General features: G+C 35.3%; 4 protein-coding genes, 1 long non-coding RNA gene and 1 pseudogene across 27 annotated transcripts; 4 read left to right on the top strand and 2 right to left on the bottom strand.

Annotated features, from left to right (window-relative positions):
* Window positions 1–95: 95 nt before the first annotated feature.
* LOC103869372 lies at window positions 96–27,713 on the bottom strand. 21 transcript variants are annotated; one of them, XR_004458636.1, is made up of 6 exons: window positions 25,205–27,713; window positions 24,965–25,068; window positions 24,752–24,795; window positions 23,955–24,667; window positions 14,017–14,024; window positions 96–108 (listed from the first exon to the last, which is right to left on the bottom strand). It is a non-coding gene; the product is annotated as an uncharacterized LOC103869372 (long non-coding RNA). The 21 variants fall into 21 exon arrangements; XR_004458634.1 differs by having other exon boundaries at window positions 23,955–25,724; window positions 25,947–26,063; window positions 26,274–26,369; window positions 26,484–27,713; XR_004458627.1 differs by having other exon boundaries at window positions 24,965–27,713.
* On the top strand, window positions 141–6,369 carry LOC117134444 (thionin-like protein 2). Its single transcript, XM_033292923.1, has 2 exons — window positions 141–1,657; window positions 1,876–6,369. The coding sequence occupies exons 1-2, from the start codon at window positions 1,324–1,326 to the stop codon at window positions 1,935–1,937; spliced, it is 396 nt and encodes a 131-aa protein (XP_033148814.1). The 5' UTR covers window positions 141–1,323; the 3' UTR covers window positions 1,938–6,369.
* Window positions 6,374–8,670, top strand: LOC103869378 (thionin-like protein 2). Its single transcript, XM_009147452.3, has 2 exons — window positions 6,374–6,765; window positions 6,937–8,670. The coding sequence occupies exons 1-2, from the start codon at window positions 6,432–6,434 to the stop codon at window positions 6,996–6,998; spliced, it is 396 nt and encodes a 131-aa protein (XP_009145700.1). The 5' UTR covers window positions 6,374–6,431; the 3' UTR covers window positions 6,999–8,670.
* LOC103869377 (phytochrome-associated serine/threonine-protein phosphatase 3) lies at window positions 9,798–13,514 on the top strand. Of its 3 annotated transcripts, none has more exons than XM_033292922.1 (11): window positions 9,798–10,069; window positions 10,254–10,400; window positions 10,491–10,558; window positions 10,843–10,900; window positions 11,600–11,710; window positions 11,800–11,850; window positions 11,944–12,087; window positions 12,166–12,261; window positions 12,385–12,456; window positions 13,037–13,128; window positions 13,172–13,514. In XM_033292922.1, the coding sequence occupies exons 1-10, from the start codon at window positions 9,989–9,991 to the stop codon at window positions 13,118–13,120; spliced, it is 912 nt and encodes a 303-aa protein (XP_033148813.1). In that variant the 5' UTR covers window positions 9,798–9,988; the 3' UTR covers window positions 13,121–13,128; window positions 13,172–13,514. The 3 variants fall into 3 exon arrangements, with proteins under 3 accessions (XP_033148813.1, XP_033148812.1, XP_033148811.1); XM_033292921.1 differs by lacking the exon at window positions 13,037–13,128 and adding an exon at window positions 12,807–12,898; XM_033292920.1 differs by lacking the exon at window positions 13,037–13,128 and adding an exon at window positions 12,807–12,913 and having other exon boundaries at window positions 13,171–13,514.
* LOC103869376 lies at window positions 13,654–18,456 on the top strand. The gene is made up of 2 exons (XM_009147449.2): window positions 13,654–14,655; window positions 15,640–18,456. The coding sequence occupies exons 1-2, from the start codon at window positions 13,714–13,716 to the stop codon at window positions 16,006–16,008; spliced, it is 1,311 nt and encodes a 436-aa protein (XP_009145697.1). The 5' UTR covers window positions 13,654–13,713; the 3' UTR covers window positions 16,009–18,456.
* Window positions 18,605–23,948, bottom strand: LOC103869375 (annotated as a pseudogene).

The raw sequence follows: 27,713 nt of genomic DNA, 5'->3' as shown, positions 1-27,713 counted from the left end.
CTGGAACCTGACCCAAATTTAAAAGGGTAGTCGAAAACCCAAAAATCCTGCAAACTTAAGAAGATTTGAACAAACCCGATTAAAAATTTGATTTAGTAGTGAAAACCTCTATAAACACATTAAATACTTAATTTATGTTGGTTGTAACTTGAATGCACTTTTTATGAATGAAATCATGTGGAATTAGTCATTATGAGGATTCGAAAAAAAAACAATTAACTGGAAAAAACAAAAATTTGATTCCACAAATTTATGTGGGATAAACAGAAAAATTATGAATCACTTTAAAAATCATTCATGATATAAAAAAGGAATGACATGAATGAAAAATAAATACTTATATCATTCTTTTAATTTTTCAAATTATCTTATTGCATTCCATTTTCTTCGTTAATTCTAATTCCATACATTCTTAAAATGAGTTACTAGTTATTGTCGTTTATTTTTATTTGAAGGTAAGAATATTTGAACACTTATTAATAGTCTTGAAGGGTATATAACCATACGGAATCTACTCAGATATTCTTTTTCTCTTATTTTCATTTTTATTTTTATTTTGCGGAATCTACTCAGATATTTTTATCGGCACGACTCTAAATTGGATATATCCTTATTTCAGAAACTGGTATTGTTTTACACTCTTGTTATTACTGGGGCATTTCTCTGAACGACTGAATCTAAATGCAATAGAATACGTGATAATCAAAAGAAGTATTTTTTCACAGACATTAATACAAATATTTTTAAAAACCATTACACAAATTCATGATATGTCAAAACAAGAAAAAATAGATTCATGAATGTAAATAGAGATATATCTGAAAACAACTTGCGTATATTTACATTAATGCAAAATTTTACCTCACAAATGGAATAATATAAGCACCAAATCGAAAACTTATTACACATATTTTTAAACACTATTACACAGATGACAAATTCATCATACATAAAAACAAGAAAAAATAGAATTCATGTATTTAAGTAGATGTATATCTGAAACAGCTTGCACATATTTATGCTAATGCAAATTTTTACATCACAAACAGAATATTATAATCAACAAACCGGATGCAAATAAAATTAAAAGATAATATTATCATATAAGCCACTCCATAATTATACACCTAATACGTAACGTTGTTCACTGTATAAATGTTAACTATTACATAAGATTTGTTTCGTTATTTTCTGTCAATAGCTTATTCTACAGAAAGTTCCAAAATCTCTATATAAACAATTAGCAGCATAAGTTAACAACATCTACGATTAACAAACAATTAAGTAACCTCCAATTTTATAATCATCTCTTCAAACCACAAAATGGAAAGCAAAAGAATGACCATAATGTTCATTACCATGATGATAGTCATTGGGAACTTTGTTGTTCAGACAGAGGCTCAAACTCAAACTAATCCTTTTAGAAGTTGTTTTCCAGGTTGTATAGTGAGTTGTGCCATCGAGAAGAAGTTTCCCACTGGTTTGATGTGCCCATTCACTTGTCTCATGACTTGTCTTCTTCCTCCAACATCAAATATTCCTACTCCTCCTTCACAAATGATTTTGGCAAACAAAAAAATTGACCATAACGATTATTTCTGTAAACTTGGTTGTGCTAGTCATCATTGTCTTGTTCTTTCTTCTCTTCAAAATCCCAGTAAGTCTTTATTTATTTATTCTAAGAAAGCTATTTTATTTCATTACTACAAAAACATTTTATTTCTTGATTATCTGAAAATATCTTATTAATTGATAACCATATATATATATATATATAGTATCTTTCTTTTTGTCATACATAAGATCTATTATTATGGATCTTAGTTAACAATTACTTAGTTGATGGTTTTTTGTTGTTGTTTGTGGAATAAGCAGATGTAGACAAAGTTGTGGACTGTGTGGATTCATGCTCAGACAAGTGCTCCAACAAGAGCTAAAAGCAAATTTATTAAATGTTCTGTTTATGATAAAATAGATGTTTGAGTATCAAATATATGAACTAGTGTAGTTTGTATCACTACAATATTTAATCAAAATAAATACTTATTTTCAGATTGGAATTATTTGTGTTACAAGCTAATCAACATATGAAACTATCAACCAAAGAAAAAAATGATAAAAGAAAGGATGTTTAATATTACTGTTATAATTTTATATAATTGTAGTATATCAACTGAACTGGTTCGTTCCCTCGACCATAAAAAATATAATCAGATCGATAAGATATCAATACTATCACTTGTCTACCGGTTTCTCTAAGTTTTGTGCCCCTAAATTCTTGATAAATATATTAATGTATAAAGCACAAGTAGGAGTGTCAAAATGGATAAACCAATCCAAACCAAACCATATCCAAATGGTTTTAAACTTATATGAGTTATGGTTTTAACTTTTAACCAATCCATTTGACAAATGGATTGGTCAATCCATATATTTAAGTTAATGAGTTAATGGTTTTAATGGTTAACACATGAACAATAATTTTATAGCTTAAATGGTTACTAAGTAAAAACATTATTTTGGGTTTAAAACAAAAAGAATACTTAGACTTTTGATAAATACAATTATATGGTTTTGGTGTTAGAAACAATTTTATTATTTTAGCAGGGAGATAATTTTGTGATTTTAGTGAGAAAACTATTTTTAACATTTTGGCGAAAAATAAGCTTTTCTGTTTTGGCGAAAATATAATTTACGGTTTTGGCGAGAAAACACAGTATAACGGTTTTGGCTGGAAAATAAAATATTGTAGTTTTGGCGGGAAAACACGATTTTATGGTTTTGGTGGAAAAACTAAGTTTTACAATTTTGGCGGAAAACTCAATTTTACGATTTTGGCAGTAAATTCAATTTTACGTTTTCACGAGAAAACACGATTTTGTAGTTTTGGCGAGAAAATATTTTTTTGCAATTGTGACGGAAACACACAATTTTTGCCGGAAAAACTCAAATTTACGGTTTTGGCGAGAAAACTCAATTTTTCAGTTTTGACGGGAAAATCGATTTTGCAGTTTTGGCGAGAAAACTCAATTTTACGGTTTTGGCGGAAAAATCGATATTGCAGTTTTGGCGAAAAAATTCAATTTTGCCGTTTTGGCAGGAAAATTGATTTTGCAGTTCTGGCGGGAAAACTCAATTTTACGGTTATGGCGGAAAAACTCAATTTTACGGTTTTGACGGGAAACTCGAGTTTACGGTTTTGGTGGGAAACTTAATTTTACGGTTTGGGGGAAAACACGACTTTGCCGTTTTGGCGGAAAATTTTGATTTTACGATTTTTGCGGAAAACACGACTTTGCGGTTTGGCGGGAAAACTTGATTTTACGGTTTTGGCGGGAAAGCACGACTTTGCAGTTTTGGCAGAAAAATTAATTTGATAGTTTTGGCGGAAAACTTAATTTTACGGGTTTGGTGAGAAAACTCGTTTTTACGATTTTCGCGGGAAAATATGACTTTGCAGTTTTGGTAGATACAATTTTCTCGTTTTGATGAGAAAACAAGACTTTTCGGTTTTGGGAGGAAAACATGATTATGTTGTTTCTGTGGGAAAAAGAGATTTAGCGTTTTGATGGGGAAAAAAATTCAATTTAGAGTTTTGGTGGAAATTTTGATTTTATGATTTTGGCAAAATTTATGATTAATTTGGCTTATTAAAAAGTCAACATATAATAGTTTTATATATATGAAAATTGGGTGTTAACAAATTCATATATATATATATTTGTATATGTGAATAATTGGGTTATATTTACTTTATTAAATTTTAGTTATATATATATGAACTTAAATTAAATTTGTTGTAGTAAAATTGGTTTAGAAATTTGGTTTGGTTATTTTTTGTTTATATATTTGATTTGAGTTTTGTTTGTTATAATTTTTTTTTGGTTTGGTTATGGATAAAGTTATCCATTACAATCCAAACCATTTTTACACAATCCACTTAGTCCATTAACCCATTTAATTTATTAATCCATTTGTACTCAATTATTCTATCCATTAAGATCCATGGTTTGGATTGGTTTGGGTTGATCTATTAACTTTTGCCCATTTTGACACCTCTAAGCACAAGAATATCTGATGTTAGGACCAAGTCTTAGGGGGTGGTATTGAATCAAGGAATGTAATTGAATTTGAAAGAATTCTTAAGTAAGAACTTTTGCAGTATTTTAAAAGATTTAATGAGATTTTAATGCATTTATCCAATTCTTTTTATGATGGATTTTAAAGGAATATACATTAATTTGATAGAATACTAATTCCTCTAAATTCTATGAAATTCCTCTAAAGTATATTTAAAAAGTTCACGAAATTATTTATTAATCTTAAAACTGAAAGAAAAATAATAATTAGCACTACATTAGTTTATTGGTTGTAACAATATACTTTTATTAGTTCTTTCACATACATACGTGCAAATATTTATTTTATAAAAGTAGATTATATGATATATACACACGTAAATGATTAAACATATAAATACAGAAATAAAAACTCATGATATACAAAGATTTATGAAATAATAAATGGAGACTATTGGAAAAAACGCCATGAACTAATGATAAAAAAAACTAGTATACGCCATGAACTAGTACTTTAACGTTTGGGAAAAATATTTTTTTTTTAGATGGAATTTTTGCTTTGTGAATAGATATGCAGTGCTCTATATATATAGGAGAAGTGATCTAGGTTTTGTTTCTTTAGAAATATATAAGAACTATTTTATAGGGATTTATATGAGAGATAGATCTAATTAAAAAAAAACGTTTTTAAAAATGCTACGTACTATTTTGTTGAGATTTTATGATAAATGCTATTTTGTAGGGATTTTGTTATTTTTCTTTTGTTATTACGTGAGTTTGTAAAATGTAGAGGGAGAAATGATAGGTTGTGTTTTTCTACGCTCATAGCAAATCTCTCCATATAGGCAAAGAATTGTTTCTTTACATTTCTATAGGACATTTTCCATTAAATTCTTATCAAATGACATTACTACAAAATCTCTCAAATATTGAATAACAATAGAATTTAAAGTAATTAAAAGAATGATTACAAATGCTTAATCCAATAACACAAGAATTTAAAAGAATTGATGAAATCAATAATTGAATAACAGTGGAATTTAATGGAAACTTAAATTCCTTCTAATTCTATCAAATTTCTAAATCCAATACCCCCACCTAAGTATAGATGATACAATTAATGATGGACATTCACTATATTAACATGGTGTGTAAAGTAGGTTAGGTTTATTTTTTATTTTCATTTAGAGTACATACTCATCTACATAATTTTATATCCTGATAACTTGCAGTGACAGTTGGCCTCAATGGAACTTGTAACATAGTCTTTTATATAGGTTCCAATAATTTGCATTCCAATCACTTTTTACCTCTTTACTGTAATTTAGAATCTGGTTTTGATGTTCATATATATGATCCAATACTTTGCATTCCTATAACTTTTACTACTTTGATGTAATTTATTCATCAGTTGCCAATCTCACAATTATTATTGTTTTTTTTTATATTTCAAGTGGATAACTATATATAATATCTAGTATATCTATTTCAAGAAATTTTTTGTTTGTTGTATTTGATATTTTTGTTTTGTTATTAGCAAATCAATAAATAAAACTGTGAACCCGGAATTATATTCAAGCATATAATTTTTTTTCCTCAAAAATTATTCGCAGATAAGTTAGCAACAGTACTATACTAATCTTTAAGAAGCTTTGATGATTTTAGATCTCAAAATTTAAATATATACATTTAGTTTTAGCACGCAAGTTACAAGTTTTTAGTTTAAAATTTGCATGACACAATATGGAAAGTATGCACATAAATCTTTATTTATTTTATGAGAGGTTTATAAATATAACATAATATAATTTATCTGCACATGGTCCTCGTAAGAAACTAGAGGGTTACTATACTATTGTAAACGAGTAAATTTGAATAAGATATAAACTTTGACCATCAAATAAAAGTATTGTTCATACACATTAATACATATATTTTTGAAAGCACTCTCATACATATGCATGAGACGTCAAAACAAGAAAAAGTAGATTTATGTATTTAAGTAGATGATATCTGAAAAGTTTGTACATATATACGTTAATGCAAGTTTTTTGCATCACAAACAACATAATATAATCACCAAACTGGAAACAAATAAAATTTAAATATGTTATTAACATAAAATCTGCTCCATAATATTACACCTAATATGTAGTAAAATTGTTGACTGTAGAAATGTTAATCATTAAAAAGGATTTTTTTCTCTATCAATATCATTATACAAAAGGTTCCACAATCTCTATATAAACGAACATTAACAACAGAGGCTAACAACATCCACAATCAACAAAAAAATTACCTCAAATTATATAACTAATCATCACTTCAAACCAAAAAAAAAGAGAGAAAAAAATGGGAAGCAAAAGAGTGAACATAATATTCATTTCAATGATGGTAGTGATGGTAACGGGGAACTTTGTGGTTCAGACACAAGCTCAAGACACTCTCTCTTTTAGAACTTGTTATCCAAGTTGTATTGATGGTTGTGCCGTTGAGAAGCAGTTACCAAAATTACTTTTGTGTCCATTCACTTGTCTCCTTACTTGTCTTGCTCCTCCAACATCAAATATTCCTTCTCCTCCTTCTCAAATGTTTTTGGCGAGGGAAATTGATCATATTGATTACTTTTGTAAGCTTGGTTGTGCTACTAATCATTGTGCTTCCCTTTCTTCTCTCAAAAATCCGAGTAAGTTTTTTCTTTCTTTCTATTATATGAAAAGATTTTATTAACTGATAATGATATATAGAAATATACTTAGTATCTTATTTGTTGTCAAAACATAAGATCTACTATTATGGATTTTAGTTGAAAATTATCTAATTGATGGTTTATTATTGTTGTTTGTGGAATGATCAGATGTAGACAAAGTTGCGGACTGTGTGGATTCATGCTCAGACAAGTGCTCCAACAAGAACTAAAAGCAATAATATATGTATAAAAAATCCCATGTCCAAATATCAAAAGATACGAACTACTATCATTAGTATCTTTCATGATTGAAATCCCATGTCCAAATATCACTACAATATTCAATCCAAATAAATACTTATTTCATGATTGAAATTATTTGTGTTACAAGCATATCATTAGTTGAAACGGTCGACCCAAGAAAAACAAAATGGTAGAAGAGAGGATGTTTACTATTATTGTAACAATATTGTATAATTGTAATATATCATGCATAACTGATTTGCTCTGTTTCCTCTACGGTAAGCAATAGAATCATATCAATCAAGATAACAATATATATTATTAGCATATGGTATAATATTATATGATTTGATAAACGAATAAGTATAGTGTGCTTGGATTTATGATTTGATCAAGCAACCAATCTTGGTCTTATATGTAACTCGGTTTTTAAGAATTCAAAATACGTATAAAAGTAGACTTTACAGCTTGTAAATACAAAATTTGATGTGATACTTGAACTTCCACTTTAGAGGTCACTGTTAAATGTGGTAATTGAATGTTACATACATAGGTCACCATTTGTTGTATTTGTTCGAAGGTGGCTGATTGGAAAGTTGTGCGTAGTTTCTCATGATAGTTTTGATTGATGATAAATCATGTATAATTCATTTGTTAGGTACTCTTTTTTTATGATCTCTGTTTTGTATTGGGAGGATGAGCTGAAGGGAACTACATCTCAGATCGTTGCATAACCAAGTAACTTGTTCTTCTGGGATGATATCAAGATTGTTCTTGTACCAAGTAATTCATGAGTCTGAAAAGCAACCAAAGTATATACTTTGAGTTTGGTAATACTTATTGTTTTATAATGTGAGGTTAACATTTCGTGATGACGATTAATACTTCTTAAAGAAGAGATTCTTTGATGAGATAAATGTTAAATGTGGTTATTGTTAAAAATTTACGTCTCCATGATGCTTTTGATTTATGTGCTACAATGCTCTGTTTTGATGAGCTCTGGTTTTTATTCTGTAAAGGTCACACAAAGTTTGTAATGTAACGTGAGTTTTGTTTTCCAACATGAGTTTTTCCATATTAACATGTTTAGTGTTTCTTTAAAATAATTAATCTATAAAATTAGATGATAATAATAATATATAAGGGAATGTGATACTGAATGGTATATCTTATAATTAATCTAGTAAAATATGGGTCTTTAAAGTGTAAGAGTGTGAGAAGGGCTATTGCGGTGATACATTAGCATAATGATAATTTTACTAATAACTTGTTTTTTATACGTTAATTCTTAAATATGCTCATCAAATAATGTTTAATGGATAAATATGTGTTCGAGACCTAGATAAAGACATAAAATATTCATTATTCTGTTCCGAACGTAAATTATTCAAATGTAAAATATTGTTAACTGAATATGAAATGATAGATCCAAAAGAAATCATAAAAAATATAATCTAACGAATTTAAAATATTATTAACAAATCTAATCTGAAAATATATAAATTTTTAATGGCGCTTGCAAAGATGAATTCAGAATTTGAGAAACCCGATCCAAACGTTCATGTGTAGGTGTTGAGATGTCAATCATAAAATATTGAAAAATATTTTACGACAGTAAAATGAACACATTTTTGTTTGAAAATAGCACACAATAAATATTAAAAAATTATATAATACCATAAATTAAAAGTTAAAAGAGAATATTTTATAATTTTGATTTATATTTAGTAATTACAGTTTAAAATTATTATTTAGGAAGTAGAATTAGCCTAATTTGTCATTTTATCCTTTGATTTTTCTCTTTTTGTCAGCTTTCCATTTTTCTCTTTTTTTTTTCCTCTGAGAATTTTATTAAAGGCCAAAGCTCAACAAGGGAACAAAGCCCAACACACAACATACAGAAGGCCTAAACAACGGGCCACATTTAAAAAACTTTCATGGGCCAACAGCCCAATAAAGGAAACCGTAGAGGAAGGTAAGCGTCGGTGGCCACCACGTGCCCGATCGACACACGATTCGAAGACACGCGTCAAGCCGGAAACCACCACCTCCTCCGGAAAGGTTACGTCGGAGCTCCGCCATGAAATAGAGATAGATCGGTGAAGACCATCCAAACAAAGGAGTCTTCATAGAAGGCAAACGCAACCAGATCGTCTTTTCAGAAAAAAAACCGTCTTCAATCAATTCAAAGAACTCCGACCATCGGAGGTTGAAATCGAGAGTCGGTGGAGAAGTGAAGGACTTGAATCAACGATCAAAACAAAGCCGGCGAAAACGACGCTACTCAGCCGCCGAATCCCGTATACAAAGCCGGCGAAGCAGGTGCTATGGAAGCCACCGCTTCCCAGAGTCTAAGGCCGGACGACCATCGGTGAAACAGATGCGACGCTGGAAGCAGGGGCCGGTCAGGAACACCGAAACCGGAAAACCAAAAAAACATCGAACTCTCTTCTTCTCCGAACAACTCCAAACCCTCTGAAAGATTTTTTTTTTTGATAAGAAGGCTTGAGGTTTTGAGAGAACAAACCTCTCACTAAGAGAGGAGAGAGAGTCCCGCTTTCGATTTTTCTCTATATACATGATTTTGTCATAACTTTTGTTTTGCTATCTAAGAAATCCGCACAATGACAAAAAAAAAAAAAAATCCGCACAAAAGTATATTGGTATTTTCGTAATTTTAAGAATCATGAGGGATCACAATCATTACTTTTTCTACCATGAGACGCCGTTCAACAGCAATTGCGTTTTGATTAAAACTCAAAACGGGAAAAGTGTGAATTGCGTTTGAAGCGGCGGAGAGCGATGTGGGGAGATCTTTTTTCTTTTTCTTTCTCTTTCTCGAACCTCTCATTCTCTCTTTCATCTTACGTAACCCTAGCGAACTCGGAGAATCTCTGCTAGATCTATCCCGATTCCAATTTTCAAATCGCCCTTGAAATCGAACCGATTCCTATTCTTACTAGAAAGGTAGAGAGTAATGGATTTGGATCAATGGATTTCGAAGGTTAAAGACGGTCAGCATCTCTCCGAGGACGAGCTCCAGCTTCTCTGCGAATACGTACGCCCTTCTTCTTGCTTTATCTGTATCTTGGTGGTAGACGACTTTGAATCTGGTCATTGTATTAGTTTGGTTATTAGATTTAGGGCTTTTCCTTCTGTAGTCTCCATGGTTCAATAGACTTTCTCCTTAGTCAGAGATTGATTATAGAGTTGCCAAGATAAGGTGTTTGTGTTGCTTGCAGGTGAAAGAAATTCTGATTGAGGAGTCGAACGTTCAGCCTGTCAACAGTCCAGTCACCGTCTGTGGTGACATCCATGGCCAGTTTCATGATCTCATGAAGCTTTTCCAGACTGGAGGTCATGTTCCCGACACAAATTACATATTTATGGTACCAAGTTTCTCTTTTTAATCCGCTGTGTATCTGGTGTTGATACATTCGAGATGAATTTAATCATGATCTGCTGTGGGATTTTGACAGGGGGACTTTGTGGATAGAGGTTACAACAGCCTTGAAGTCTTCACTATTCTTTTGCTTCTTAAAGCTAGGTATAAGTGTTTCTTAAATGTTTCAGTGACCACTGCTTTTCTAGCGTTTTGCTCTTGTTTATTAAGCCCTTGATCTTGACAATTGTTAATATTTCTTTGAAAGAGCATTCTGCATTCAGAACTGGTCCAAATGAGGACGTATTTGCTTCTCAAGCATCTCATTTTCTCTATTGTTAGGATTTGGAAATAAAAAAAAGCGACTTGGGAATGCGTTTTGATGTTAAATTCGATTGCTATTTTTGAAGTATATGCAGTTAATTCTATTTTTGTATTGTAATGTGTAGACATCCAGCCCATATTACACTTCTGCGTGGAAATCATGAAAGTAGGCAGCTAACGCAGGTATTTAATATTCTGTTCCGCTAATATCTGTTTTTGTTTTCTTCTCGCACTTTCTAGGAGGTAAGTACTTTTGATTATCTTCTCGCCCTTGTTGTTATAGCAGGTTTCTGACAAATCCTGATTTTGTGCAATTCCATGTCAGATGTAGACATGGATGTTAGCTAAGATGCATTTTATGTGAATCGAGTATTGGAAATCTAATTTTAGAAGGTGTTTTATTTAGTGCCGGTCTTCTTTTAAGCATGTGTTGTCTCCTTGGCGCTCTTGATGCATCGTATTCCCTACATTGTTGTATCTCATACAAGCGCTGTTTAAGTAAGAAAGTTATAGTGATAATTTCTTTGAATCATTTCACTCCTGGCAAACCTTCATTAAGATTAAAGCCTACAATTACATGGTGATAAGTCGTAAAGTTGGTGTTTTTACACGTAAACAGTTCCAAGAGTTGGATGAAGTATTGTTATTGTAGATCTTGGATATTCTTTTGTAACAGAGAACCATTCAATTGATAAGCCAAGATATCCACAAATAGAAATAAGTGAGGGGGATCTACTTTGTTTTGTATTGCTTCGTAGTGAATGTCTATGATTCTGTTTCTACTTCCATAGTATTTTTTAGTGAGGTGGTTGTGCCGCTGGAAGGCATATTTCGTATGTCATTTATGGGATTAAGGTTCTCATCCCAATTTTATGTTGTCAGGTATATGGTTTCTATGACGAATGCCAAAGGAAGTATGGTAACGCCAATGCGTGGCGCTATTGCACAGATGTTTTTGACTATCTTACCTTATCAGCTATTATAGATGGCACGGTAAGTAATTTCTTCAGCAACTTGGTGTTGTCGATTAAAATGCATATGTTTGCTGTATCCTGAAGTTACAAAATACTTTCTTTGTCTAGGTTCTGTGTGTACATGGCGGCCTTTCCCCGGATGTCCGGACAATTGATCAGGTTAAACTCTGCTTTTATTGCTTTTGGCTTCCACCCGTTGCTCAGCATGTTATTAAGGTCATCTGCTCACTTAGATCCTATTGTGGGCTCTAGATAAGACTGGTAGATCGAAACTGTGAAATTCCCCATGAAGGGCCCTTTTGCGATCTTATGTGGAGCGATCCTGAAGACATTGAAACATGGGCTGTTAGTCCACGTGGAGCTGGTTGGCTTTTCGGATCGAGGGTTACCACTGAGGTATGTTTCCCTTCTTCAATACTGTAAATGATTAACGGATTTTACGTGTCTGATATTTGGTTTTGGCTTCTTGTGCAGTTTAACCACATCAACAAGCTTGATCTAGTATGCCGTGCACACCAGCTGGTACAAGAAGGTCTTAAGTACATGTTCCAAGATAAAGGCCTTGTAACGGTGAGTGTACTGCTTCTTATAACTTCAATTTCTTACGCTAGATAATTGGAAATATTACTCTGCTTAATGATGTGTTTATTCTTCTTCTTCTTCTTCTTCTTCTTCTTCTTCATTGGTGTGAAGGTATGGTCTGCGCCTAATTACTGCTATCGCTGTGGGAATGTAGCTTCTATATTGAGTTTCGATGACAACATGGTGAGCCATCTCTTCAAGTCTTTCCTATTGAATAGTCTAGTCATGCATAGTATCCATACCACCTCCTCGCTCAACTAGAGGGGATTCTGTTTACTTCAGTTATATCACATGTTTATTTTCGATATTAAGCTCTCTAACAGAGCAAGCACACACTTTATGATTTGGTATCCGCTTTCTAAAGTAAATTTTTATGGAGAATTGTAGAAAGAAATTTAGATAAGTAAGCCGTATGAGTTAGAATATCTGCTCTGCCATAGATTCTCTAGGTAATATCTGCGTTATATTATATGGGATCATGATAGTCCATGGTTTAATGAATGAAGTCCGTGGAAATGCTTTGTTTTAAACAGGAAAAATCAGTGAAGTACTTCACAGAGACAGAAGAGAACAATCAAATGAGAGGGCCAAGGACTGGAGTTCCATATTTCCTATGATGATTACGCTTATCATATTTGTACCCCCCCCCCCCCCCCCCCCCCCCCCCCCCCCCCCCCACCCCCCCCCCCCCCCCCCCCCCCCCCCCCCCATGATAGTCCATGGTTTAATGAATGAAGTCCGTGGAAATGCTTTGTTTTAACAGGAAAAATCAGTGAAGTACTTCACAGAGACAGAAGAGAACAATCAAATGAGAGGGCCAAGGACTGGAGTTCCATATTTCCTATGATGATTACGCTTATCATATTTGTACCCCCCCCCCCCCCCCCCCCCCCCCCCCCCCCCTTGCATTGCTGTGATGATGATGATGAAGCCATTGCTACCATAGGCAATATGTTCAGTCTCAGAAGGTGTTATTATGTAGATATATAATATTATCTACTAATGGGTTTCATTTACTTCCATTATTTATGTCCCACATTTTTTCCTTGTGAAATTCAAAAAGGTGAACACTTTGGTAATAGTTTGTAGTTGTTTGGAGTCTACTCAGTGATTCTCTCTACTTCTTTGTCTTTGTTTTCCCACAATCTTTTCTTCTGTATTGTTCGCTTACACTGTCTCTACCCTTTTGTTGTTGTTTGTGGAGATGACATTAGTTCTAAAATAATTCCTATTTGAATTCAGATATTGCATACATATATTTTGTTATTAGAGAAACGAAACACTAAGAAGTGGGAAGCTGTTGTGTTTGTTAGTCGATGTTGCGTGCCGGGTCATCGAATAAATCGTTAATTAACAAGTCAAACGGTTACTGTTTAGTCATTCTTTATAGTTTTGTAAATGACTAAAACGCTATTAAAAAGAGGTTGATCACCCTCCTCCATGGTAAGGTATGATAACAAGAAGAGAGTAATATATAGAGAAACAATGAGCTCGTCATTATCATCTCCGGTACTTAAACTAGCCAGGCCTTTTCTCCGAGGTGAGCTAGAGAAGATCAACCCTAAACTCCCCTCTTTGATCGCCGTCCTCAAAAGCGTCGGCGCCGGCGAGTGTTGGCACAAACACGGCAACTTTCTTGATCACTTGGTCGACGTCTACAAAATCCTCAAACTGTGGAAAGCTCCTGAACCCGTCTGCCTATGTGGTCTGTTCCACTCTGCTTACTCCAACTCCTACGTCAACTTAGCCATCTTCGATCCCTCCACCGGACGTGACGTCGTCCGTGGACATGTTGGTGAGGCTGCAGAGTCGCTGGTCCATCTCTTCTGCGTTATACCGAGACAAACTCTGATCCACGACGACGTTCTCTTCAAGTACTCCGACCTCGAGCTCGTCGAGCATCTTGAACTCTCTGAGGTTTCGTTGAGGAACGCCAAGGAGAAAGGTGTTTTCGATGGAGAGGAAGTGTGGAGGAAGAAGCTGAACGGTTTGGTGCCTGAGAACGGCGTCGTTGTGAAGCATATCAAGACGGGTGAAGAGATTCTTGTTTCGAGGAGAGTAGTTGGTGTCTTCTTGCTGATAACGATGGCGGATTTCAGCGACCAGTTTTTTGGGTTCCAGGATGAGCTGTTCTGTAACAACGACGGGAGACTCGAGTTTAGAGGCAACAACGTGACGGCGTTATGGCCTGGGAATGGGAAACCTGGCCTGTGGATGAACTCTAGCTCGAGGACGGGTGCGATCTATAGTTTGATAGTGAGGGAAGAAGAGATTTTGATGGAGCAGAGGAAAAGAGGTTATGGTTCTGAGTTTGTAGCGAGGAAGGAGAGAGATGAAGATATTGAGCTTGTGGTGCCTCCAGTCTTCAGCTTCTGCACCAAGGTATATATGATTTAAGCCCTGTTCGTTTGGTTGCCGCAGGTTTCGGCGGCAGCGGCAGCGTCAGCGGCGGCGGCAGCGTCAATGAGGACAGTTGTTGTTCGTTTCGCAGACGCTGACGCTGCCGCTGACGCTGCCGCATATCATATCGCGACCGCAGGTTTTATCGGCGTCAGCCGCATGACGCAGCGTTCAGACGCTGCCGCTGCCGCCGGTTCCTGCATCAACGAAACGAACAAGAGTTGACGCAGAATGTTGACGCTGCCGCTGCCGCCGGTACCTGCGGCAACCAAACGAACAGCCCTTTAGATCCCAGAGTGGTGTTCTTCTTTGATCTAGTTAGCTAAACTAGCTCTGTTTCCCTCAGTTCATGCATTATCATCGTATGCTTCTTTAGTTGATCATAAACGAAAGGTAGACTCAGATCTATCAGTTGCTTTCAAAAATTAAACTGAGCTTAGTGTCTTCATATACACATATATACAAATGATACATGTATCTAGTTAGGTAAGTGGTTACATGTCTAGATCATTGTCTTTAGCTAAGTTGGTTGTGCTTCATGTCATAATCATCGTGTTGCTGTATTTTTAATTTTTATATTCATTAGTTTAGTAGCTTTCATGAAACTGATTAACTGATCATAAATAAAGAGAAAGAAAGAAAGATGAATAGTACATGCTATCAAGAATGAAAGTGAGTTAAAAAAAAAAGTTAGCATCACATATATCCAGGTTATACATGTATTTAATTAGCTAATCATTTTCATGTGTAGATCATGATGTTTTCATTGATTGTATGATACAATTTGTATCTCTCCTTTGGTTAATGTGCTTTCACAAAATGACATTATAAGTGCCTCTTGGTACATGGTTAGAAACTTGATAATCAAATTAAGAACATAGACTCGAGAGTTTTCAGTTGTTACCAAGAAATTAGTTGAGCTTTATAAGAGTTTTATTGATAAGCTGTGCACATGTAATGGAACAGGTACTAGATGCAAAAGAGCAGATAGAAGCAAGGGACATGTACTGGGAAGCTGTGAGCAGCGACGCGAGCAAAGAAGGGTACTTGGAGAGAGCAGAGAAGATGTTGTTGGGGTGTATTGAGAAGAATCCATTTGTGGGAGAGCCACATGTGTTGTTGAGTCAAGTGTATTTGGGAAAGAAGAGATTTGTAGAAGCAGAAAGAGAAGCTGAGAGAGGGCTTGTCCTGCTGTTGCAATGGGGAAGTCCTTGGGACAAGAGGATGTCATGGGAAGGTTGGATTGCTTGGGTTAGAGTTCTTCTCATGAAGTCAAGTGATCAGTCTTGGCCTGATGTTTCTTGGGGGATCTTGAACTTGGGTCTTGTCCGCTAAGATTATAATTGTACGTGCTTGCTTATGCTTACCAAAATAAGGTTTAATAAAAAAATTGATGAATCAGTCGATGCATGTAGATCGAATCTTCTTGCCTTGTGGTATATGTCATTGTAACTTCAAGAGTTGAATTATAACACCCAAAAATGTAATGGTCTTTCATTAGATAAGACGTTAATTCATGCAATTATGAAGATTGATCACATTTAATACTTCCCACTATGTGCAACACATGTTAAAGTATGGGAATTGGACGACAGAGAACTCCAATGGGAACCAAAAGATTCCAACGCAAGAAACTATACGACAAAATGATTAACACAGAGTCTAAAAACATCTTCAAAGTAGAGAATGTTTGAGATGTCGAGAAGCAATGTCAGGACTCAGGAGTACATATTATATTCTGCTGATTAATTAGGTCCCGTGACTCCCGTCGCATGGAATTTATGCTGAAGCTGCTTATCCCGCATCCTGGCCAACACGACGATATATGTAAGTGACCAAGGCCGAAACGTCCTGATGTCATCGGTTACAACTGACAACACCACTCGTAAGTCGTAACAGATGGTATGTTTGGTTATGTACATATTTGGTTTGCTTAACTAACTGAACGACTAAAAGTCAAAGGCTTCTTTAGTTGAAACTAGGGGTATTCCGGCGCTACGCGCCGGGTTCGGACGTTGTTTTTTTTTCTGAATTCAATTAGTTTTATTTTTTATTTGGTAGTTGTTAGTCCAATCAACATATAATTATTAGTTCTTGACAATTAAGAATCGAGAGTCATTAGATTTTCTGAGTGCATGTTAGGAGATCTCAAGCCTGGAATCCTTAACTTTCGAAGGTATGTGAATGCATTATTGACTCCTACTGAGTGAAAATGTTAAAAGTTTTGCCAGGCGATGCATTTTATTGGTTTATGGTTCGTATGTATAAGGGAATTTTTTTTTTCTTTTTTGAAGTTTATTGGTTTATCCTAAACGGAAAGTTGATGGTAAGAGTTAGTACATGAGGGGGAGTATTAATGAATTTCAAAAGTAGCAAACAACAAATTAACTTTTAAAAAATACTCATGATAGAAGAAATGTAAATTCAGATTTGTCTTTAAAAAGTGAAGTAATAAAAGGAAACATGCAACAAAGCATCTTCCTCAAAATCACCATAATGCAATTTGCAATGACTCTTTGCTTCCATATGCTTTCTTACAGCTTCTAAGCTGCTGAATGCATGGCACAGCTCACTGCAGTAGAGACACATGAAGTCTCTCTTGACCTGAATCATGATCAGCAGTAGGATAAGAGTAAATAAAAGTTAAGAAAATTCAAAGCTTTACAGCAATGCTAAACTGATGAGTCCGAACCTTAAGACCGAGGCAAGTGAAAAGCCCTTCTAGATTAGATACTCAACCTCTGGAACAAAAAAACCATGGTGCTTATACATGTGAACCATACAGGTCTCCAAAGTCTTATGTTTCTTGTCACACATCAAACAACAGGTTGGATCCAGCTCATAAAGGGAAAATACAATTCGATCTGGTGTATGTAGGTTTGAAGTTAAATGATTTATAAAACACATGTGAGAGAGAGATGAAGCTTACGGTTAAAAAAAAATTGACCAAGTACCAATTCTAAGTAGGGATTTTGTTTCAGTCTCTTAGAAATAAACTTATTCTAACTTGATAGTATAATTTGAAAATATGAAACAAATGATGAAAGTATAACTTAAGAGCAATTCATGCTTTCGGTTGTTGTGTATTTAAGGATCTATTTCTTTCTGATAAACACGAAACATAAATATTCATTTTGCTTTAAGCCATTTTCTTCCGAAGTTGCTCAATGAGTACTTCTTGCTCTTTCTGGATATATATTAGTACATTTTAATTGTTATTCAAAATGCTCAAGAAAATAATATAAATCATTATTATATTGACTAGGGATTTTCCCGGGCTACGCCCGGGGTATTCGTATAATCTTTAGTTGTTTAATTTTTTTTTACACTTATAAACATAAACCTTTGAGGCATCAAAATAAGAATAAATTGTATCCGGAGCTGATTAATTAACAATTAAAGACTATTTTATACACTTATAAATGACAAAGATTATTTTATATTTGTATAAACCGGAGGTTTATTTGATTGTTATACTTTGATCGTTTAAGTAAAGTACCGGATTTTATAATCAAATATTATATTTTGCAGGCAAGGATTATCACATGTTTATATTTGTCATAATTTGAGGTACTTTATAAAGTACCTTGTATATACAGGCAACCGAACCCTTGGAGGTCCGATCACGAACGGGACTGCCTCTGAGTGCCTTGATGCAAATCAACATTGAAGAATTCCTTCTCTCCTCTTCCCACTAAATTAACTATTCAGCTGAAGAATTCCTTATATGTTTATATTGAAATGTCTAATAAAATAGCCGGTTATTTTGACCGGTTCCGGTTACTTTACCCTTTAACTATATCACTTTAATTTTTTTCACATAAGATCTCAATCTTTTATACAGTAATTAGCTGCTCCAATATAGCTCGTATTACAAATTACATCATAAGTTCTCATTTCTTTGTCGCTATTTTCCTAAGAATTTCCTTAATTCTTTTAGTAAACATTTGATATTAAGATGGAAACAGAAGTTTCAAGTTGTTTGCAACGGATATTTATAACTTCGTCGCATAAAGTAACAAAACTGAACAATTACACTTATCTCTCAAGCACTCCAGTAATCTTATTCTTTATCACATTTTATCCTAATCACATTCATCACCCTTTGCAATCTTCATCTTTAGCTTTGCCTGTCCTTCTATGTAGTATTCCATCAGGCAGTCGATCTCTGGAAAATTTTAATCAGTGATGGGGAGCATTGCAGATTATGGTGATCCATCTCAACTGGATCTCCCCGGCAGAATCTTTTTCTTTTAATGTAAAGAACACCTGCAAAGAAGAAACACTGGCTTGTATTAGCCTTACTAAGTTTTGGGCAGAACATCAGCACATAAAGTGATATGAAATTGCAGCCATACATTCTGTAAGTGAACTGACCAATTCCTGATTGCAGTTAGAGAAGCCAACCGGAGATCAAGGGCCCATATATATTTTCCCTCAAAGAATAGGACCCTGCAGGAGGGTTTTGCATTACAATCATGGGAAAGATATGCTCACCTCTCATTATGAGACTGATAACTCCCATCTGAGCACCTGTCACAATCTTATCTAAAAGGCTGATCAACTTCACAACCGTAGCTAGAAGGATTTTCGGCCACCGACACTAATAAAGGAAAAGCAGTCAGTTCCCTTCTATCAAAATAATAAGAAGAGGATGAACACCAAGAATGTGCATATCCTGGAGGACGCAACACTGTACCAGTCACATGCCCCAAACTTATGCTCGGATAGTTTCCCCATGTATGATTTTAGAGCCACTGAATGGTTCTTGCAGTACTCTCATTCTCAAGTGTTGTAGGATCTCTTGGATATCAGGTGGAAGGTTGAGAACTTCAAGTCCTACACACAATGACACCAAATCGTTACAAACGGTGAGAGTCACTGACACATAGGCTTTAAAAAATGGATTTGTCACCGACAAACCAAAAAAAAAAAACAGGATCTTGATGACAGTTGTTAGATAGATTGGGATGATGCTTATACCAGTCATATAAAAAAATATATAGCTCTAAACATGAGTCATGCTTCAGTTTCCTTTTGCTAATCAGTTGAAATTGTTCATTATCTGGTTAACCGTGATCTGAAACAGTTTAGATGGTGCAGAGATACAAACTGTAAGAGTAATAAAAATTTGTTGATGAATGATAACCTTATAGATTTTTAAGCCGAAACCACTTGGCAGTACATTCTGAGATGGTGCCCTAGAAGTGATTGTCACTTACCCTTCTGCAGCTGAAAGCAGACAAACAGTTTAGAGGACTGTAAAATTGATCTTCTTGGACTACTTATAGGTTTTCTTGACAATCCCGTCATTAACTGAGGTGAGCATTCGTAAGTGTCAAAGAATTTCATACAATAGAAAAGCAAAGCATATATAAAGTCGAGGAAATGATTCAAGAGTTAAGTTTTAAACCAAAAAGCTTTCAGTTCAATCTAGGTGTCAGCCATATATACTACAATTCTTTCAAATTATTCCCCTGACTCAATCCAATCAAGAAAAATGATTCGAATTCACACACTGACACACATAAACAATATTCTTATTGAATCTTTAGAAAGGTATTCATATATAAATATATATATGTAAGCTAACTAACCGAATGAAATTTTGACTATGGTCCTCGGTGGTCGCGGTGGAGCTCCGACAGGATCGAAACACGGGTTACGCTTTTGACTATGGTCCTTGGTGGTCGCTGTGGAGCTCCGACGGGATCGAAACATGGATTACGCTTCTAAACTAACATTCCTTCGTATCTTATCCCTGCTTAAATAGAAAGGAGATTATGTTGGATGGAAAACAGTGATATGATCTTGCAGTTATTTTTAAGAATCAAGCTAACATCAATGAATCACCCATAAAGAATCAGATGAAATTATTTTGAGCAGAATGAATAATGAATGGAGTAGACACAAACCTGATAAATCTTTTTGCTTTTGGAACCGTAGAATTCAAGATTTCCGGTGGATCTAACAAATTTCATGGCCATGACTTTATCTTCTTCTCCTATAGAGGAACGCGATTCTGATCGCATGAAATATTGGACAAACTGTTTTAAATAGGAGTAGTGAAGGGAGATGCGAAGAGGAGATTGGAAAGACGCTTCAAGTTTCTGGAAAAAAATTGGGAAAGATCGCAAACATGAAAAGAAGAAGAAACCTAATGTTACGTGGCAAAAAGAAGGTTTTTTATTGGTTGTTTTTTTTATGTTTACGTGGATAGGTTTAATGGAGCTCATATATCTTTTTTAGTATTAGTATAGATATTTATTCTGTTAAAAGTTATAAATAATATTTGTACTAATAATATTATTCATGAAAGTGCTTTTGAACAGATTATTTTTAAAATTGAAAAAGGAGGTTAGGTCGTAGAAACGTGCTGTGAAAAGAAATCAGAGGTAAATCATTTTACAAAAAAAAAAAAAGAAAAAAAAAATCCCGAAGTCAAATTTTTAAGCAGCAAACAGAGCATAGTATATACCATTCTCTTCGAATTTTACGGATTCATCGCAAACCGAAGCAAAGAACAGATAATATCAACTTTCAATATTCAGACCAGAAATGACAAAATAAATAGATAAAAAAAATCTATGATTTCATGTTTCCACTCTTGTTCTTCGAATTGTTGACACTCTCTCCACTATTATTGTTACTGGATTACAAAAGACTCTAAAACATACACAGAGATTCACCTAAAACCTCCTCGTCAAAACCCCACAAACACATAACTGAATCTACTTGTCGTCACCGGAACGCGGTGAAGCACCACCACCAGCCTTCTTGGGAAGAAGAAGGTTGTGAATGTTGGGCATCACACATCCGTTAGCAATCGTCACATCCCCAAGCAACTTGCTCAGCTCCTCGTCGTTCCTCACAGCCAACCGGATATGACGTGGCATCTCGTCTTCTTGTTGTCCCTCGCCGCGTTTCCAGCCAATTCAAGAACCTACACAGATCCAAAAATTCAACAAAAACCCAAAACCGCTTTACTAAATCACGGTTTAACTAAACTGAACCTACACAGACACAATTTCGGAAAAGAAAAAGAAAAAGACAGAACCTCGTATTTGAGGCGTTTCATGGAAGGAGACCTAGAGGTGTCAACTGGGCGGGCTGACCATGGGCTAGCCCAGTCCAATTCATTTTGGGCAGACTATGAATATGCCCAATTAATAAATGGTCCAACTGGACAAAAGACCAATTGGTATACGGTCCAATTGGGCGAAGACCAAATGGACAATGGGTGTCCATGGGCTTCTTAAAATATAATTTCATGAGTTTAATAAAAAAAAACATAACTTTACAATTTAACAAAAAAAAACAGTTTTATCGTTAAAATAAAAAATTAATGATTTTGACGGAAAACGTAATTCACAGTTTTGACGGAAAAATGTATTTCATAAATTAGGCGGGAAAATTTAATTTTTCGGTTTTGGCGGAAACACACACAATTTCTCGGTTTTGGCGGGAAAACGCAATTTCTTAGATTCTGGTGGAAAAACATAATTTCTCGGTTTTAGCGGGAAAATGCAAATTTCCCGGTTTTAGCGAGAAAACACATTTTTTCGATTTTGGCGGAAAACACAATTTCTTGGATTTTGACGGGAAAATACAATTTTTCGGTTTTAGCGGAAAAATGTAATTTCTCAGATTTTGGTGGGAAAATACAATTTCTCGGTTTTGGCGGGAAAACACAATTTCTCGGTTTTAGCGGGAAAACGCAATTTCTCGGTTTTGGCGGGAAAACGCAATTTCCCGGTTTTGGCGGGAAAACGCAATTTCTTGGTTTTGGCGAAAAAACACAATTTCTCGGTTTTGGCAGAAAAAACACAATTTCTCGGTTTTGGCGGAAAAATGTAATTTCTCGGGTTTGGCAGGAAAACGTAATTTTTTTGATTTTGGCAGAAAAACGTAATTTCTCGGTTTTGACGGAAAAATAAAAAAATATCGGTTTTGGCAGAAAAACGCGATTTCTCGGTTTTTGCGGAAAAATGAAACTTTTTCGATTTTGAGAGGAAAACATAGTTTTACAGTTTTGATAAGAAAAAAATTACTTTTATAATTTTGGAAAGTAAACATAATTTCAAAATTTTAAAAATAAAATCTAAACTAATAATTAAAAAATAATTATAAATATTATTGGGTGTCCATGGGCATGCCCATTTGGACATGGTCTCTATTGGTCTTGGACATTTGTTGGACCATTGTCCAATATGGACCACCCATTACTGCCCAAAACTGAAATGGTCCAAATGGTCATGCCCAATTGGGCCATGGACGGACCATTTGACAGCTTTAAGGAGACCCATCTCCCATAGTCCCTTGCATCAAGACGCTAAGTACACCGCTAGCTTCTCTCCAGTTTCTCTGGCGAAGCAGCTCACTAAGGATCTTCGGCAACCGTTTGAGGTAGTTGCATCGGGTACTACTTCGCTCAAGCAGACTCAGAAGGTAAGACGGTTTCGCCACGCAGAGGACGGTTCTCTTGAACTTTCTATCTAAGGCCTCGGCAGAGCTAACCACGCGACGACGGTGCTTATGGTCTTTGATTGTGATGTCGTCATCAAGCTTCTCGGTCTTCACTTCGCTTTTCACCATTGCCTTATCTTCGATTGAGTTCAACAATAAAAGGGAAATTAGGGTATCTCTCCGCCGAATCGAGAATCAAGCGACGGGGTGGTTCCGGCGATACGTATCTCTCCGGTGAGAAGCGATTCCCGCGGCAAGTGTGTATATATACAGAATCTGCAGATGATATACTCTAGGCTTAAATAAGATACTCAATTGGGCCATTTAAATGGGTTTCTTAGCGAGGCCCAAATATCTTTAGCCCAACTATATCATAAGCATTAACCGAAATAATGTGAACTTAACCTTTTAACCGACAAATTCTGAAACCGAAATTGGAAAAACTAACCCAAATTTTATTTGGTTTCGATTCGGTTTATCTCCTTTTAAAATCCTGAACCGAACCAAATTAATCCTAAACTGAACCTACCAGATCTAAAGAATCGAGAAATTACCTCCGCAGCGAGGTACGCGAGAACGGCGGCGAGGTAAACCGGAGCTCCGGCGAACGCGTACTTGCCGTTTTTCAAGAACCAGGCGATACGACCGACGGGGAACTGGGCTTTGCTGCTCCGAGACGTCGCCTTCTTGGCAACGCGGGATCCGAGAGTTTTACCACAACCCGCCATTGACTCAGTAAAAACAATTAAAAGCGAATTTGAGGAAGAAGTGTACGAAGTTGTGCAGTCAAGAGAACGATCTCAAGTAAACGGTACTGTTGACATCGAAGAAGCCATGCGAAATCAACATCTCCTGCTGCATAGCATCAGAAACTTGGGTGGCTGCGTGTTTCGGAGGGGCTTTCCGGGAAGAAGGCTTTGACTTAGAGATACCTTTCTTTGTTGTATGCTTGTAGAAACCTTTTCTCCTCGTGAATAGCTAGGAGATCGATGATCTATTGAAGAAGAGGAAACGATGGATCTAGGAGATAGAGGATCCGCTCAATAGTGGAGATGTGAGAGGAAATCATCGACTCAGTCTCAGGTTCTAGGGTTTCTCTTGGTCTGGGCTTTTGGGACAAATAGTTCAGTTCACGGATCAAAAAAAAACCAGCCCAAACACTGGCCAAGACGGTGTGACGTGGCAAAAAGCAAGTTGTTCATTGGTTGATTTTTTAATCTGACGTGGATAGGCTCAATGGAGCTCATATATCCCTTTTAATATAGTATAGATTCTAAGTTTCTAAAATTTACAATCATTGTTTCAGATACTGTGCAAGTCGTTATTCATGGATCATGCTATATAAATCAGCCTCCTACAGCATACACCAAACTAATGGATGCCTATAGCCTCCTATGAATTGTTCTTATAACCACTGGTCATCATCTCCTGATCTTTCTCTTGGAGCTTCTTGCTCATGTCTTTCTCTGCGGCCGTGATCAAAGATGTGATATCTCTATTCTCTCATACCTTTCGCCCATTGGATCGCCTGTTCCAAAGAAAGTGCAATCTCAAGAACATGGAATACATTATATAAAAAAAATAACATGAGCTTTGCAGATAGAATTAGTACCCAAAATTTGATGCTGATTAAGATCTTCTTCTTTATATCTAGCTCTTTATAGTTAGCAATATTCCAAGCAAAAAAACAACAAAAAAAACAAAGAAACTTACTGGTTCCAAGCAAGTGAAGCTTAAATGTGTTTGTTTGGTACTAAATAGGGAACAATATTCCTTACTAATGGCAAATGAGTTAATATTTTCAAAGAAATTTTCAGACTTTCACCTGTTTTGGAAGATGTCGGTGAGTATTTGTGGAGAATCAGAATCGTTGGTTGGTACTGGACTGGGGATGACGTTTGTATAAATTGTATATTCACTTAGTTCTCACTATCAGTTGAATACATGGTATGAATGAAAATATGAATATATCACCATGCTATACTATACAGTAGAACAAACTTGTCTCTATATAATAGAGTGTAAATAATTTAGGGTAAATAATTTAGGGAGGGATTAAAATCACCTCTGTTTGGAGTGCATGAATATTTTTGAGATCTCAATGGGGAGTTTGAAGTTGTCTTCATAAACTTGGAACTATTGTAGAGCCTGAAATATTGACCAAAACATAAATTGCATATGTTCTTTCATGGGGAATTACTGCAAAAATATCAGAAGAATGGTAGGTAAGTTTTAACCTCGTGATGTGAAGCCGTAGTATGTAGGGCGTAGTCCATTAATCAAACCTGTATGTCCGGTGATCAGATAAAGTTTGAGCTATTCTTGTCTATTGTTGTGTAAGAATTTGTGGTGGGGGAGTTAGACATGAGTCAGAACTGAGAGACAACATGAGTTCATATATTGTCGATGGAGAGTCAGAGCAAACTAAAGAGGCTTTGGTAGATGTTTTGTCATTTTCAGACGACATGGTTTCTCTTAATAGAAGCGAAAGAATGGATTATCTTGCAACCCTTGCTCTTCTGATACTTCTCTTCAGTTTGGATTATGTTTTTACCTTCAAGAAGAAGAAAGAACACCTCTGTTTTCTGGGGTATCAAGTTTCAAGTCACAAAAGAAGTGATATATTAGAAACTCCACAACAATAACCAACACTAATAGTATATAAACTCCACAGTCTCATTAAAATCAAAGCTCGATTATATTTTTCACATTCATACGAAACTCAGAAATTTAGACTCCTCAAACCCTCACCGAATATATCTATATCATATCCTCCGAATAAATAAATAAAAGCTCATCAAACTAACCTTCTAAAGCATTTTCAAGTCACTGTCCTGAGAATCGTGAAAGAAATGCATGTAACTTTTGGTTCCAAATACCCTGACAAACACTTGTCTGCTGAATTTGCCTCCTCGTGGTCACATCTAACAACTCAAATTAAAGCAAATTAATTCGATATACAATTTACAACATCCAGTTCTGGGATATCAAAAGATGACCCCCACTTTCCCAAATTCAATACAGAAAGCTCATCATCTCTGTTATACATATGAATTTCATAAACACACCATACATAAACCATGTCTTCAACTTAAAAAATAATAATCACATTCTATACATCATTAAGCTCTTACCATATCAATTTTATAGCAAGGTAATGTAGCGAGAACAGGATGGGAAGCTCTTGTGAGTGTACTAAGCATCTGAGCAGAATAAACTTTACCCACTTCCTGCAACTCCGCAATTACACATCTACCAGTCAGCTCCAATGAAGGTATCATAAAACTGGTTAGAAATAGTGAGGGAAGATACATAATAGAGAGAGGGAGAGAAATAGATGAAACCTGATTGATTAGGGGTGGTTAGTCAAATGTTTGATATGAGACATTAGGCCTTTTTGTCAAGCAACTGTATCTTAGAGAAGTAATCTAAGAAGCATAATGAAGGAGAAAAAAATCCATGATTGAACCGCATGAGATTAGGCGTATACATGGTCTAAGAAGCATGTGATGTATGTTACACTCACAGCTTGAACGAATTCTTCTTCTTATCTTTATTTGCTGGTGAGCCAAACCCAAAATCCATTGGATCATCATCTGTATTGACTTAAAGTTGACATATCCTTTTCCATGTCCTTGTTTGCAGGTAACAATGGAATCTTACATATTATTAAAAAATCATCCCTTTTTACAATGGGAACAACTTCTCAAGACTTCAGTCTATGTCAATAAAATCCACAGCTGGTCAAAATTTGAGGAATAGAACACTGAGGACGATAATGAAGATTCAAAGATAGCAAGCATAATAATTGTAAAAAAAAAAAAAAAATTGGAGTCAATAACCAGCTCTCAAACACTTGAACCTTACTGAGCATTAGATCTTTTTTCCTCTGCTTTTGAAGAACTTTTTTAGCAGGTGGAGACATTGCAAAAGCTGTTCAGTATTACTCTCGACAATTTACTTCAAATAAAATAACCTATCATCATAATCATTCAATCACCCACTCACGGAAATACCTACCTCTCATGTTATGATCAACAACACACGTGCGACCGCAATCATCTCTGTCCGCTACTTCATTGCTGCAAGCTAGCTTCATCACCAATACTACTTCATCCAGCGTCCTCTCTACCCAAGTTACTTCCATCTCCAGCCAATCCTCTGTCTCCGGGTTAGTCGTCATCGTAGTTAAAAATTCCTCTCAGATTATTCGGGATCGTAAAAACCAAATCTCTTAACCATTCGTATAGCTTTTTCTAAAAACAGTTCTATCTCTAAATCGATTACAAACTTAAAAGAGGAGAATATATAATTAATTAATGGAAGAAGTGGGTGATGCCTTTGATTTGTAACGGACGACGTTCAAGTTTCGCAGAGGCAAGAAAAATCAATACGAAAGGGTTGGATACGCGCATACGTAATCATTACAACGCGCAAGAAGCAAGAGAGAGCGTGAAAAACACCGGTCCACTCCCGAGCTGTCAAGTGTCCAAAAACGCCACATCCTATGTGCTGACGTGGACGCAGGAGGAGAGAGGCAAGTCAACTTTATTATGTAAAGATACTATTGGGCC

This window comes from Brassica rapa, chromosome A05 (assembly GCF_000309985.2).
Source record: "Brassica rapa cultivar Chiifu-401-42 chromosome A05, CAAS_Brap_v3.01, whole genome shotgun sequence".
Classification (NCBI taxonomy): Eukaryota; Viridiplantae; Streptophyta; class Magnoliopsida; order Brassicales; family Brassicaceae; genus Brassica; species Brassica rapa.
The sequence above is the reverse complement of the archived record's forward strand: the minus strand, read 5'-3'. Positions and strand labels throughout refer to the sequence as shown.

Bases quoted from the DNA above. Each gene is read 5' to 3' on its own strand.
- LOC117134444 (XM_033292923.1), top strand. From the start codon at position 1,324: ATGGAAAGCAAAAGAATGACCATAATGTTCATTACCATGATGATAGTC. The intron at 1,658-1,875 runs GTAAGTCTTTAT...TGGAATAAGCAG, and splicing joins TTCTTCTCTTCAAAATCCCA to ATGTAGACAAAGTTGTGGAC.
- LOC103869378 (XM_009147452.3), top strand. From the start codon at position 6,432: ATGGGAAGCAAAAGAGTGAACATAATATTCATTTCAATGATGGTAGTG. The intron at 6,766-6,936 runs GTAAGTTTTTTC...TGGAATGATCAG, and splicing joins TTCTTCTCTCAAAAATCCGA to ATGTAGACAAAGTTGCGGAC.
- LOC103869377 (XM_033292922.1), top strand. From the start codon at position 9,989: ATGGATTTGGATCAATGGATTTCGAAGGTTAAAGACGGTCAGCATCTC. The intron at 12,088-12,165 runs GTATGTTTCCCT...CTTCTTGTGCAG, and splicing joins GATCGAGGGTTACCACTGAG to TTTAACCACATCAACAAGCT. The intron at 12,262-12,384 runs GTGAGTGTACTG...ATTGGTGTGAAG, and splicing joins AAGATAAAGGCCTTGTAACG to GTATGGTCTGCGCCTAATTA.
- LOC103869376 (XM_009147449.2), top strand. From the start codon at position 13,714: ATGGTAAGGTATGATAACAAGAAGAGAGTAATATATAGAGAAACAATG. The intron at 14,656-15,639 runs GTATATATGATT...GTAATGGAACAG, and splicing joins TCTTCAGCTTCTGCACCAAG to GTACTAGATGCAAAAGAGCA.